This window comes from Mus musculus, chromosome 2 (assembly GCF_000001635.26).
Source record: "Mus musculus strain C57BL/6J chromosome 2, GRCm38.p6 C57BL/6J".
Lineage (NCBI taxonomy): Eukaryota > Metazoa > Chordata > Mammalia > Rodentia > Muridae > Mus > Mus musculus.
The window spans coordinates 127,512,917-127,526,948 of NC_000068.7; the positions used below are offsets into that span (position 1 = coordinate 127,512,917).

Genomic DNA, 14,032 nt, shown 5'->3' on the forward strand with positions numbered 1-14,032 from the left:
TGTGAGGGAGGCAGGAGCAGAGATGGGTGAGCGCAGGTCATCTTCATGAATATTTGACACTTGTCTGTCTGGGAGAGGGTCTGATTGAGCTGCCAAGGAATGTTAAATCGCTCTCCTGACACCCTCTTCTTGCCTCCCAGGCTCAAAGGCATTGAGGGGAGGTAGGTGACCCCACAGCCCCTTCACTCTTACGGGCTCTGTGAGAGTAGGTGACAGAATGAGGGCTGCTGGGTCACTGAGGACAGTGGAACAGGCATTAAACATCCGTTTGCCCCTGCTCGGAGTTGATGGCTTCCTGTCACTTTGCAAATCAAACCATGTCCCATGCTTGCCCCCAGCTCACTGTGCTCCTCACAGGCTGCCTCTCTCCACAGCACTGCCTGAGTATCTGGTATCTGCTGATCCCTGCACTGGAAGCTTGTCCCCTGGATGCTCAAGGCCACACTCAGGTGTCAGACCCCTGAAGCATTCTCTAACTAGGTCACTCCCTTGTGCCTCCACCTCAGCCTCTGTGGCGGCAGCTTCCGGGCAGCATTGAGTAGCTTGTTATTCTGCTTTCAGCAGAATGTCAGCTCTGACACTACGTGTGTGTGTGTGTGTGTGTGTGTGTGTGTGTGTGTGTGTGTGTGTGTGTATTGCTCATTCTACCATAAAGCCTGGCCTATGAGCCCTTAATTTTCCAAACCCTACAGTAAAAGGATAATCCATCCAGAAGAAAGATGCACAGACATGTCACCAAAGGGAACAGAGATGGCACATAAACACCTGGGAAAATGCCATCTTCTACCACCACAGAAATGCCATTGAAAACCACCATGAAAGCCAGCAAAATGGTTCAGTGGCTAAAGCGCCTATAAGCTTAAGGACCTGAGTTTGATTTCTCGAACCTACACAAAGGTGGGTTTCACAAAGGTGGTGAGAGTGGGCTCAAAAAATTGGTCTCAGTACCCACCCTCCCACAGACACAGACAGACACACAGACACACACAGACACAGACACACACAGACACAGACACACACAAAGACACAGACACACACACACAGACACACACACAGACACACAGACACACACAGACACAGACAGACACACAGACACACAAAGACACAGACATACACAAAGACACAGACACACACACACAGACACACACACAGACACACACACAAAGACACACACACAGACACACACACAGACACAGACAGACACACACACACACAAAGACACAGACACACACACACAGACACACACACACATACACACACACACACACACACACACACACACACACACACACACAAATGCATTTTTAAAGAAAACCACCATGAGAGGGCTGGAGAGATGGCTCAGTAGTTAAGAGCAGTGGCTGCTCTTCCAGAGGACCTGGGTTCAATTCCTAGCACCTGTATGACAGCTCACAGTTGACTGTAACCCATGTTCCAGGTGATCTGAAGCCCTCATACAGAAATACGTAGTCAAAACACCAGTGTGCATAAAATGAAAATAAATAATTTAAAAGAAAGAGAGAAAATAGGAAGAAAGCAAGCCACCATGAGAAACACTTTGTACCTGAAATAAAAACTAAAACTAATGCTGTGCAGACGGGGACCCTGGGCCACTTCTACTTGGTCACTGGGAACACAGAGTTCTTTAGCCACTCAGGAGAACAGCGTGGCAGGTTCTTAGCAAACAGAACACACAGGTAACACGTAGCCTGGCAATATCAGCCTCTGGTGTTTGTCCCAGGTGGTTGAAAATGTATGTTCAAACAAAAACTTACTACTGAATATTCATGGTAGTTTTATTTGTTAGAGCCCCAAACTGGAAACAGCCAGATGTCCCTCAGTGCAGGAATGATGAACCTGAGGGTGGTAGAGAAGGGTGTCCCAGAAATTCCCACCCATAAGAAGAGAGGACCCGGACACTCATCACAACTTGAAGAGCCAGAATTAAGCAGAATGAAAAAGCCAGTCCCGAAAGGTCACATGCCACGTGAGTCTATTTACATAGCAGTTTGAAATGACAGCATATTAGCAATGGAGAACAGATTAAAAGGCCAAGAATTGGGTGGGGGAAGGGCAGAGGAATGAGAAGGGTGAGGTTATGAAAGGTGGACAGAAGGACCTTTTGGGGACAGAGCTGTTGTGTATCTTGATGGTAGTGTGGATACACGAATTACAGGTGTCAACGTTCTAATGGCCAACACACACAGACACACACACACACACACACACACACACACACACACACACACACACACACACACGTCACATCAGTGTCAGTGTCACAGGTGTGAGATTGTACTGGTTGGGTTTTGTTTTTAGACAGGGTCTAATTATTTAGAGCTGGTTAGCCTGAAAGTCACAGCGATCCACCTGCCTCCACCTCTTGAGTGCTGCCTTTCCTTCTTGAGTTCAAGAGTTAAAGGCCTGTGCTGTAAACTCAGTTTGTACTAGGGTATTGGGGTTTTGTTTGTTTGTTTGTTTGTTGATTTTTGTCTGTCTGTCTGTTTGTCTCTATGTCTGTCAGGGTCTTCTATATTCCAGGGTGGGCATCAAACTCAGTTTTCTAAGAACGGCCTTGAACTCCTGGTGCTTCTGCTCCTACCTCCCAGACACCGAGACCACTGGTCTCACTGGTGTGACCTTGATGAGTGTTCCCTAGGAAATTTGGGCAAAGTAGGTGTGGGGTGTGTGTTCCTTTTTTATAACCATACTTAGCTCAGTAAAAGTTTCCTTTGGGCTTAGTGTGTGAAAGCACTTGGGGGTCACCCCTGGGGACCTGAGTTCAACCCCAGGACCCACATGGTAGAAGAACTGAATTTTGCAGATTGTCCTCTGATCTTCTGACTGTGTACCTGTGCATGGGGGATGGAGCAGAAAGGCTAATGTCAGATGCTGAGATGAGGACAGTGATGCAGGTCTCAGGGTCAGAAAGCTGTCCTCATGGAGACAGAGGGGCAGCATGCTCCTCGTGCCTCTATCTCCCCTGATGGTGGTCCAGCTCAGCACCAGACACTGTTGTCCCGAGTTTTCACCACATTAGCCCCCTGACCTCCAACATCCTACTGTACAGTTCCTCACCCAACACAGGCTCCCTGAAAGCCATGATGCCTGTGTGGCAGTTGCCTGGCACACTGCTCATGACCTGCAGGGAATACCTTCTCCTCTGAGGGCCTGTCTGGGAAAATGATGGAGTTAGATTACTGAGGAGCCCAAAGGTGAGACTCTTGGTATCTATTATAGTCCATAGACTGAGAGAACCTCAAATATCAGCCTAGGGGGAGATAAGTAGAGATATCCAGTAGGCATATGCTAGCCGAAGGCATATGATAGCTGAAGGCTGTAAACAGTTTTGACAAGTTTCTATTAAAATACCCAGCAGTTCACCAGAGGTATATCTTAGGCATAAATGTGTATGCATAGTGCATAGATACACATGCACACATGCATGCACACGCACGTGTACACACACACACACACACACACACACCACAAAAGAAAACACGTACACTGCCTTATGAGTGGAAACAACAGTGAAAAGTTTTCTAAAAGCAGCCAGGACACACTGGATGCTGGTGCAGGGGCCACACGTTGCTTTGGGAAGTTGGGGGAATCCAAGACAGGCTGGTGTTATTTCAGGTAGAGTGCAGAGGCCTGGCCCTGGCCAGCCAGGCAGAGACTGGAATGCTGGACCCTTATGTCCTCAGTGGGAAATCCTGGACAGAGTCCTTGACTACTCCAAACCTTGGCTTCTTCATCTGTAGATAGGGTTCATAGCATGCCCTTCCAGAGTTACAGGAAATATAAGTGAAGTTATAAATACAAAGATAAGCGTCCTCCCACCATTGCTGTCTTTCTGGCCCTGAGTTAGGGGTCTTACTGCTTGTGCAAGGCAGCAAGAGGAATCCTCAAACCCCTAACTCAGGAACACTGTGTCTGTAGATTTAAATAGCCGAGTCCACCTGAACAGGAGGGGTCTGCTGCCTCGAGACCGTATCACCTGCTTGCTCATTTTTATTAAAAAGCAAGCAAACAAAAAACAAACCAGCAACAAAACAAACAAAACTCCAAAACCTCTACTTTGTAGAGTCAGAAGTGCAGCTAGGGGTTAGAGTACTTGTCCCACCAAATAGGCGATTCTGGGCCTTGATAGGGGAAGGGTACTCAAGGCTCTCAGAGGCCCGTCTCTGAGACAGATGCGGGGTTAACCTGCACCCCTCCTCTGTAGGGACTGCCTAGATGCATCCTGGCTTGCCCAGCACCCACGAGTTGTTTGCTCTATTTCCATCGAATGGGACAGATGGCAGAAAGCAATGGTGGGTGTTGTGTCGTGCAGGGCCCCCAGGGACTGGAGAGCTTTGAGAGCGGAGTTCTCCCCCACCCCCCAGGCACAGACAGATGTGAGCTAGGTAGTTCATCCTGGCAGGAGAGGCTGAGACAGTCACATGTTCCTGTAGGCGGGAGCACGCACATACACAGAGGGATGCACATACCCTCACATGTGCACATGTGTGTATGCACACTTCCCTGGTCCTTACATTCAGGGCACTGCAGCAGCAGAGGAGAGAACTGTGCTGTCCTAGTCTGGCGTCTAGCACCTGCCAACCTGCCAGAACATGAGCTTTGCTCCCCCTGGCAGTGAGGACACCCCCATTAACTGAAGAATTAACTTAAACTGCTCTTCAGAATGCCTTCTTCAGTTATTCTCAGCAATCAGGTAGATAAAGTCCAGGCTAAATGTGTTGGTAAAGGATTTTATCCTTCTAGAAGGTTAGTGATCTGAGACCGTGGCACAGAGGAGCGAAGGGACCTGTCTGTGGACACACAGCTGATATATGAAGGGGCTAAAGCTGAGCCCAGACCCATCGATACAGAACCAGGGCTCTCAGACAACAGGGCCAGCCCCAAGCCCTCACCAAGCCTCTGTGGCCAGGGCTCTCCAGTAGCACATCACAAGGGTAGGTGCTGATGGGCTAGTGGGCTGTTCTATATATTTATGGGGCACTGGGGATAGCTGCAGTGTGGTATTTCCAGCTTCCAACAGAACAGCATAGGGGGCTGAGCCCATCTGGGGCGAGGAAGGGGTTATGGTCATATCCTAGACCCCAGTGGGAAGGTGGAGGAGGCCCAGAGAGGGACAAGTTTGCCTCAGAGGCATGGGGACAGAGCCCTAGCTAGAACTGAGTTTCCTGAGACCACTGCCCTGAGTGCCTGTCTGGAAAGAGGCCTTTTCCACAAGATCAGGAGAAGACATGTCACCAGGGAAAAGGATTTCATCTTTGTCCCAGAAGTCACCCATAGTCTGGAAGCATGGGAAGGCAGGGGTGATGCCCTCAGCCTAGCCTCTCTGCTCAGCCTCTCTGAGTGTGAGTGGAGCACAAGCCTGACCAAAGGATAGAGTGCTGAGATAGCCCAGAGTGGGAGAGGCCAGGGACAGGCCCCTCTTGGCTGTCCTCCTGCCTGTTAGCTCTCCCTGCTCTGACTCTGGCACTGTCACATGGCTGCTCTGTGGCGTTCTAGGATGTGGGCTGATCACAGCTGACAGATGCACCTGTTCAAGGGAGGGGGAGAACATCAGTCAGCTGGGAGCTGGGGGGAGTCGTGAGTCACCCACGCTGTGCACACATCCTGCCTGGGGCAGGGCTGGTCAAGGCTGATGCTTTCCCCTTTTCCCTCCTTTGCTTTCCCTATGAAAGCCCTCACAGAAGCCATATCAGGGAGCTTGCAACATCCCCTGAGAATCCCAGTGAGGACCAGGGCGCTGAGGGAGCAGAGGGTGCCCCTCACGCCAGCCTGGTTTATCCAAACAGCTTCCACTTTGGGGGAAGATGTGACTAAGAGAAAGGGACTGGACTGAGTTGAGCTGAGTTGGTAGAATGCTTGTCTGGTGTGTGTGAAGCCCAGGGATTAAGCCCCAGCATGAAGTGGGTATGGTGGCAGACACCTGTAATCCCTCCCCTCAGGAGGCAGAGGCAGGGGATCAGAAGTTCAAGGTCATCCTATGGTCCCTAGCAAAGCCTGCTTGGGCTATGAGAAACAGAAAAGGAAGAGAATGGGGGGAGGGGGGGACGACTTCAGGTTCTTTCCTTTTCATGTCTGGATCCACAGCCAAGCAAGGGGAAGTAGGGGCTAATGCAGTCAGGGTCATGACTGGGGCAGAGTCCCTAGTGCCATTGAGTGACAGGCTAAGAAGGCACAAATAGTCTCCAGTCAAACCTCCTTGGCTGCCTGGTTAAAGGCACACCTCTGTCCCCTGGAGTCTGCGCCTATCACTCTCCACCGGACACCCTCACCTAGAGCTTGGTGTCTGTGCTGCAGAAGGCAAGACCGCTCAGATCCAGTCTCAACACTGCATGCAGTTCAGGACCCACCTCTGTTCCTCACCTATAGAGTAAGAACAACACCAAGTCCTGGGTGCGCTGCATGAGGATAACGGTTTAGGAGGGGAGGTCCTGTCTGTGCTCAGTTACCGCTTCTGCAAACAGGGCAAATTAAGGTCAGACTTGCAAGAAGCTGGGGAGGCTCCCAGAGCCAAACTGACCCAGTGTCCACTTTACCACCTCTGAATCTGGATGCTGCTGGCTCTCTCCTCCCAACACAGGGTTTGGCCAGGAGGCCTGGCATTGTGGTCAGTGCCCACTCTGCAGGGCCAAATGAAAGCTACTAAAGGGACGGCTAGGGTATGGTGAGAAGGCAGGGACAGAACTGGGTCAGCTAGTGACTGTGACAAGTGTGGCCATCTCCCAGCCTATGTTAGTTGCTGTCCGTCCTGCTACCTCCATAATCTCCTACTGGTAGGGGACAGTAGGGACTTTATCCAGCTCCACTGTCACTGTGGTGCTGGCTTCCATCTTGGGCCAAGCTACACATGGAAATCCAGGGGGCAGCCATAAGCCTAATGAGTTCCATGAGTGCCCAGGAGCCAATGGTGGGCACAGTGGAGGCCACAATGGCCAATAGAACAGCCAAGTGGACTATGGGACTCTGACCTCACACTCTGCTCATCTGGTAGGGGAGTAGTGGTTAAGGACCCAGGAAGAATTCTGGGAATTAGAGCCACCAGAGATGGGTAAAGGGAAGGGGGCTATGCTATCCCCTGCTGATGGACAGTGCCAGCTGTGTGCAGGTCTATGCACACATGGCTGTAGAACTCCCTGTATCTGTGGACACACAGAGTCACGTTGCTGGGCTCTGTGAGGGAGGGGTACAGTCATAGGGTATCTGTGTGTCCAATGTCTGTAGATGCACACAGCTTCACCTATCATCTGAGTGTGGATGTGAGTCTGGGACAGAGAGCTGTTTATGCTTCTGCTGTGCCAGTCCAGAGCTTTCTAGAGACAGGTGTGACAAGAGAGAAAGTACCTTTCAAGGTACCCTGCCCTTGTGCTCAAAGGGCTTTGTTCCATCTGCAGATCCTTCATGGTATTCTGGGAACTGGACCAGAGGACAGGGATAGTAACCTGGACTCTGGGGCAGAATGGCCTGAAATCAGTCTCCAGCCCTCTCTGGGCTGCTTGCCCTCATTGGGAGTGGGGCAGGAAGACATCTTTTGGGAAGAAAGACTGTAAGATGCCAGCCCAATATCTATTTTTTTTTTTAAATAAGACCTTGATTTCCTTATTTGGGGCATTCAACCGGACCTGGATCTGATCCTTTCTCCCCCTAAGCAAGATTACCCTGGACTTGTGTGCGGCATCCAGGTCAGACTTTCTGAGGGTCGGTGCTAAGCTGGAGCACACCTTTTGTTTTTTTTTTAATTTTTTTTTTGTCTCTCTTCTTCCCCTCACCTGGCTACTATTTCTTGAACTTTGTACCGGGTGCCTCTTTGCCTCCCCTCTCTCTCCATCCCCCAACAGCTCCACAGAGGCAGAGATGTTTGTGATTTTATTAGGGGTCTCATAGTGCTTTAAGAAGAAGGGGGGGTCTTCATTCATTCATTGATGGATTACTTGAAAGCTTTGCCCGTTGGCTTGCCCACACACATAAGACATCCTTTTCCATGCTCCTGTGTCTCACTAAGATCTATGAGGCTAGGGTCAGGGTCAGCTACCCCAGCCCCTGCCCCAAGGACCTAACTGAACAGGACCAGCCATGGAGCTAATTTCAAGCTTCTCTTCTGTCCACAGACACCCAGAGCCTCTTCCATCCAAAGGCCACGGGATTCCAGCCTCCCAGGCAGGAATGCTCTGAACAATTACTTTCCCTTATATGGATTAGCGAGAGTAGGGGCCAAGGACCACTGTGAAAATACTCTCTAGTCAAGACCAACATCAGAGCCCCACCTTCCCCAAGTCCAGGCAAGTCCTCAGCCCCTCAGCGCCTACCTTGGTCCTCTGCATCTCTGCTGCTGAAAGGGACCGTCACTAATCTTCCCGCTTTGCAGCCCGAGCAAGCCAGACTGCTTGGTCCGGCTGGCAGCTGCCTCATGTTTGCTTGGACCCAGACGCAATTGTCACTGGAGGTTTCTCTCCCGCCCCCTGCCCACTCCTTCCACCCTCCCTTCCTTCCGAGTCTTAGCTCCACCTCTCTTCCTCTGCCTCTTCCCTCCCCCTCTTATCTCCCCCCTCCTTCGCCTCCATCCTGACAACCTCCAGTTTCTCTTTTTCCTGTGCTCCTAGTCCTGGCCTCTCAGCCTATCTGGCCCCCAACCCCCCTTGCTTAGTTAGGCTCAGGGTCTGTCCCTGGTTCTCATCTCCCTCTAGTACAGGGTCTGTTCCTACCCTTCCCAGTCACAGGGATAGAAGGGAGGGTACTCCACCACCAGTCCCTGCGCAGGACAGAGAGGAGCCCTTGGGATTACGTCACTAAGGTAACACCTGGGGTCCTAACACCTCTTGTTGCTCTCCCCTATCTGTTAGTCACCTCTGTGCGACCCCTCATAGGCCTTGCTGTATGAAAACCTTCCAAGCTGGAGCGAGCACTTCACACTTTCCCAGTTTCACTGTCCTTTGACTTGAGGTTGGGACCAAATTCAGGCATTCAGAGCAACCACGGGACCTCCCCTAGATCTCCTGGCGTGGGACCTGGGGATGGAGAAGGGATCGAGGGTCCTGACCGTCCTCGGGAAGGCTCCTTCCTGCCCTGTGGGAGACAAGCTCTTGGGCATTTTCTAATGCCCAAGGGAATCCACCAGGAGCCAGGTACGGAGACCAGCGCCAAGTTTCCCTTTTTGGCGCCCGGAGGAGCCTGCCAGTGCCAGTAGTTCCCATGGAAACAGAGCCTGAGCCATCCCCTCTTTCCCAGAAAGCCCAGGAGCACTTGCTTGCCCTTCCTACCCTGTCCCACCCCCTTTTTATTGAGTCAGCCAATTAGCGGCAGCTGCTAGACCCTCCCCGGGCAAAACCCTGGGGCTGTTGATCCCGAGGCAGGAAAGCTGTCCCCAGAGGGGAGGGGACAGTTCTGCCATCTGCACAGCAGGACTTCACTCCGGGCAAGAGACTCTCCCACAGAGGGCTCTCTGGGAAAGAGGACGACAAGGGTCCCAGAGGCTCCGGGGTCAGTGCCAATCTTCCAAACTGACTTGGCATTAGGCAAATTCCCATAAGGCCTTGGAGTGGCATAGTGGGCTTAGAAGAAAAGGGTCATTATCCCAGTCTATGTTAATGATGGCAAAACTCAGGAAAGCTGAGTCTTTACCTATCCAACAAAGCAGTATATCCAGACTGTGTTCACTCAGAGCCAGTTCTGGAGGAACTCTCTACCCACCAGTTACATGTCCACGATTCAGGAATCAAGCCCTGTCCTTACTTGTGGCATTTTTTGAGAGGCAGGGTTGTCTGAGCACTCCACTCCAAGTCAGTGCCTCTTTCTAGAGAGCCACAAGTCTCTGCTTGGCTCCCTTGCTGAGATTCCACTCCTCTGATAGGAGCTCCTTGGGAGTAACAGGCTGTGGCAGAGCCAGCCTAGAACAGAACCCTTCCGTCCTGGGCCTACCAGGGAGCCAGCAACCTCCCCAGCCCTATCCAGCAGGCCCTCCTCATAAAACGTATGAATGGGCATCTGTGCCCTGCCAGGAGCCTCAAGTCACCTGACCCCCTTTCCTTGGGTCCTCTCAGACTTTCCCAGGGCCTGGGCATTGCTGGGGTCCTTCCAGGGTCTCTGGGAGATGGAGGAACGAAAAGGGCTGAAGCAGATCTCCTCAAGTGGACCTCAGCCTTGCTTTGCCACATGGGCACAGGCTGACTTCCCCTAAACTCTTGGAATTTGAGAAGATTGGGGGCCTGCTGACCCACAAAAAGGTTTAGGATGCTGAAGGAGGTCCAGTGTGGTTTGAAAACTGTTAGGGTGATGGATCTTGGCTGTGGCTTCCTCGGGTGGGCCGGGGGTGGGGTGGGGTACAGATTGCATGAGGAAGAAGGAGGGATAATTCCATATTTCAGGAGGCTGTTTTCTTCTTTGTATTATAACACTCGAAGACTCAGCTGTGGGCCACTACAGCTGACTGGAGCCCTTTCCTCCTATGCAAGAGAGAAACTCACAAAAACACAACCAAAGACCTTGGAGTCCTCTGAACCCTCCCCAGTTCCTGCTCAAGACCTCTCCCGACCAGACTCAATTATTTCCTCCTCTGGCCTCTCAGACTTAGCTCTGACAAGCCTCTAGTTTCATGTCTTTCCCTCAGGCCGTTTCTGTGTCTGGGCCTTGGAGAGCAGGTAGGGACATCTCTCAGGGCTCGTGCTTCACAGCCCTTCCTTGTGAGAGGGCCACCGCTGTGTGCAGTCAGGTCTAATCTCGCAAGAGCTCCAAAAATGTCTGTTGCCCTAAAAAGCCTTCTTCTGGGAGCTGCAAATCTCAGAAGTGGACACAGCCTGGAACTGCAAATACCCAGAGTTGATTCTGCCGCCTTTCTCAGACCCTTGAAATCTTTTCTGCCACCAGCCACATGGAAACCTGACAGGCAAGGACCCTTCTTGGGAGGGGAACAGAAGAGATCTTAGTCACTTCGGGCCACCCAGCACAGTCAGGGCTCTCTTTTGGGCTCACTCATATTCAGCACACCTGCCCTGAAGTGGGGGCCACTGGGCTCAGGCTGAGCTGCTGAGGGCAGGAGACCTGCTCCTAGGTCAGCACTGGCTAAGCTTCTCCTTGGGTTTGGTGGAGTTCCTGGCTCCCCCTTTTCTGTCGTGGGCAGCTCCAAGGGTCCTCAGGGCCCAATGTCCCAGTTTGTTTTCTGTTGCTGCGGTAAACCACAGGCAACTTGTGGGTGGAAAGGGTTTATTTCAGCAAACAGTGTAGCATGGAGGGAAGTCAGGGCAGGGACTGAAGCAGAGACCATGGAAGAACACTGCTTCCTGGCTTGTTCAGCCTGCTTTCCTTATACAGCCAACACCCACCTGGCCAGGGGTTACCCTCTGTGTGCTGGGCCCTCTCACATCAGCCATTAATCAATACAATGCCCTACACACGTGCCTCCAGGCCAGTCTGACAGAGGCATTTTATCAGTTGGTGGCTGGTTTGTGGTTGGGGGATCATGACTATCAAGGAGCGTCCAACACCCAGGGGTAGATGCACCTGCTCTTGCCTGAAGCCTGTGCCTTCGCCAGGCCTGGAGCAAGGCCAGCCAACGTGGCCCTGTCCCAACTCTCACAGGAGCCTTCATTTGAACCAGTAGCCCTCCCCCAAGCTCTGCCATTTATACAGCTAACAGTGACTCCTAAAGAGGGAGAAGGAAGCAGCTGCTTCCTGTATTTCTCAAACTGCAGGGAGTCCATGAACCCCACTTACTCGCTATTTATTTATTTATTTATTTATTAAAGGAGGAAGGAAGTGGACATGGGCCTCAAAGCACAATTTGTGGGAGTTGATTCTCCAACCACTTGGTCTGAGAGCTCAAGCTCAGGCTTGGCAGTAAGTTCCCTTCTTGATCACTGAGCCATCTTGATCACTGAGCCATCTTGCTGACCCTCCTGCTCTTTTTTGATGCCTCTTGCTTCTGGCTTTAGTAAAGGGAAGACACCCCCACTTCACCCTCAGGCCTAGCCTCCCTCCCTCAAGTCTCCATAGGCCCTGGCTCCTTGGTACCCTCAATACAGATGAGGGTGTGGCTGCATCATCCCTAAATCCCACATCACCTATGGGCAGCAGCCAGGATAGGTCTCACTTCCCATCATGCCAACTCTCCTCACCCAGGTCTACAACTTTCTTACTGTCTATAAGACTAAAGAGTGTGAAGTACTCCTCATGGCATAGCTGAGATACTCAGGGAAGAAAAAGTTGCAAGGAGAGAAAGCTTTGTTCCATCGGGCTGACTGCCAGCATCCTAGCTCAGTACTTGTCCTGAAGAGGTAAGGAAACTGTTTTGGCTCCTGGACAATATGGGGAGGGTCACTGTCCATTTCAAACCTGAGTGGGACTTCAGGTTGAACCCAGGGAATTTCTCTGGTTGTATCTTGCTCACACCCAATCCCTGTGTCTTCCTAAACCAAGGAGATAAATGGTTGCCTCTTTCTTGGCTAATTCATAGTACCTAGCACGCTTCCTGGTTTACAGTCTTAGCTCAGTGAATGAATGTTTGCTCACTTTGCTGGGCCCCTAGACATGTGGCCCTTGCTTTGTACCCTGAGCTGCCCAGACCTGCTCACCTAGAACCTCAGATGCCCTAACCCACATGGTACTTTGGCAGAATCTGCCACAGGGCCTTGTACTGAGTAGCCAGGTGGAGCACCTGGCAGAACTCCTAGGGCCCCCAATCTGCCATCCCTCCTGTTACAGAGACATCAAAGGACATCTGACTCAAACTTCCCTGAAGACAGGGCTCCCTCCCATGTGATCACAGGAGATGGAGACCTGCAGAGAATCCAGGAGAACATGTCCAGGGTCAGGACCAGGGGACCTGAAACTAACTTAGATGACGCTGAAGCAATCAGGTAACTTCCTAGAGCTTCATCAGGCTCAACCAGATAACAACTTGACCTCCTTGGAGAGTGTGGTGGTGGCAGATAACAGCCAGTGTGAGGGGTTTCAGTCTTTCTACGAAGCAGGTGGAGCCAGGTACCACTCAGCATTTTAAACCAGGAAAGTAGCCATGTTTTCCTCTATAGCTACATCTGTCTCTTTGTCAACTGCTAACACTACTTCTTTCCTGAGTGTCTCTGAACAACCCCTTCTCCAAACTAGTGTTCCACGGCTGTGACAAGGTTTCTGGGTGCTAAGCTGGAGGAATAATTCCCAGTTAGACACCACTTATAAAAGAATGTGTGATGTATGTGCCTTTTGAGCATTTGAAATAGTATGTGTATGTGTGTGTGTGTGTGTGTGTGTGTGTGTGTGTATGAGTATGTGTATGTGTGTGTATGTATGTGTGTGTGTATGTGTGTGTGTGTGTGTATGTGTGTGTGTGTGTGTGTGTGTGTGTGTGTGTGTGTGTGTATGTGTATGTGTGTGTGTATGTGCATATATAAAAGCTGCAGAGAGCAAACAGGCCTGAAAAGAAACACAGAACTGGAAGGAAGATGTAACTCACTTGATAGAATGCTTGTTTAATATGAATGAAGTCCTAGACTTGAATCCCAGCACCACAAAAAACCAGGCACTGTGGGAATGGTGGCTGAGTTCTTATCCCAGAAGATGCTGAACAGAACTTTAATTGACACCTGGTTCGAAGCCAAGCCCACTGAAGAGAGGTGTAATTTACCCATGCTTTTGGGGTGGGCTTCACCCTAGGAATGTGAAATGTTGGCATTGACTTCCTTTCCAGGGAACTTTGAGTTATTTGGTCTCTGCCAAAGGATTAAGGTGACCCTGTTTGCTGCGTCCTCCACCACTGCTGGATGTACACAACATCCCAGGGAAGACACTGTCATCTAAGGCCTCCAACAATTCTGACAGAGTTTCAGATACAAGAGCTCCAACATTCAAGCAGCCCTACCACATAGGAGAGGCAAGATGAAACTAAGAAAAACAAGGGATACAACCACCACTAGAAGCAGATCACCAGGGACTCTCATCTACAAGAGAGAATCAAGTTTAAGGCAGCTTTGCTTAAATGTGCTCAGGTGTATAGTAGATCAGATGAGCAGCTCTGACAGAGAACTGG

General features: G+C 51.0%; 1 protein-coding gene and 1 long non-coding RNA gene across 7 annotated transcripts in view; one reads left to right on the forward strand and one right to left on the reverse strand.

Annotated features, from left to right (window-relative positions):
* The window catches only part of Kcnip3 (Kv channel interacting protein 3, calsenilin), a 65,597-nt gene extending 56,419 nt beyond the window's left edge, over positions 1-9,178 (reverse strand). For 2 of the 3 annotated variants that reach the window (NM_001291005.1, NM_019789.4), the window contains exon 1: positions 8,322-8,476. In NM_001291005.1, the coding sequence (NP_001277934.1) occupies positions 8,322-8,424 (103 nt within the window). In that variant the 5' untranslated portion in view covers positions 8,425-8,476. Of the gene's footprint in view, positions 1-8,321; positions 8,477-8,859 lie in introns of those variants that run through there. The other variant, NR_110989.1, reaches the window with a different exon arrangement.
* Positions 1-14,032, forward strand: part of Gm35478 — a 29,517-nt gene that overhangs the window by 8,738 nt on the left and 6,747 nt on the right. The window contains exons 1-3 of one of the 4 annotated variants that reach the window (XR_001783454.2): positions 10,512-11,844; positions 12,127-12,281; positions 12,709-12,863. This is a non-coding gene — a long non-coding RNA (predicted gene, 35478). Of the gene's footprint in view, positions 1-10,511; positions 12,282-12,708; positions 12,864-13,693; positions 14,000-14,032 lie in introns of those variants that run through there. The other 3 variants (XR_001783453.2, XR_001783452.2, XR_003953902.1) reach the window with 3 other exon arrangements.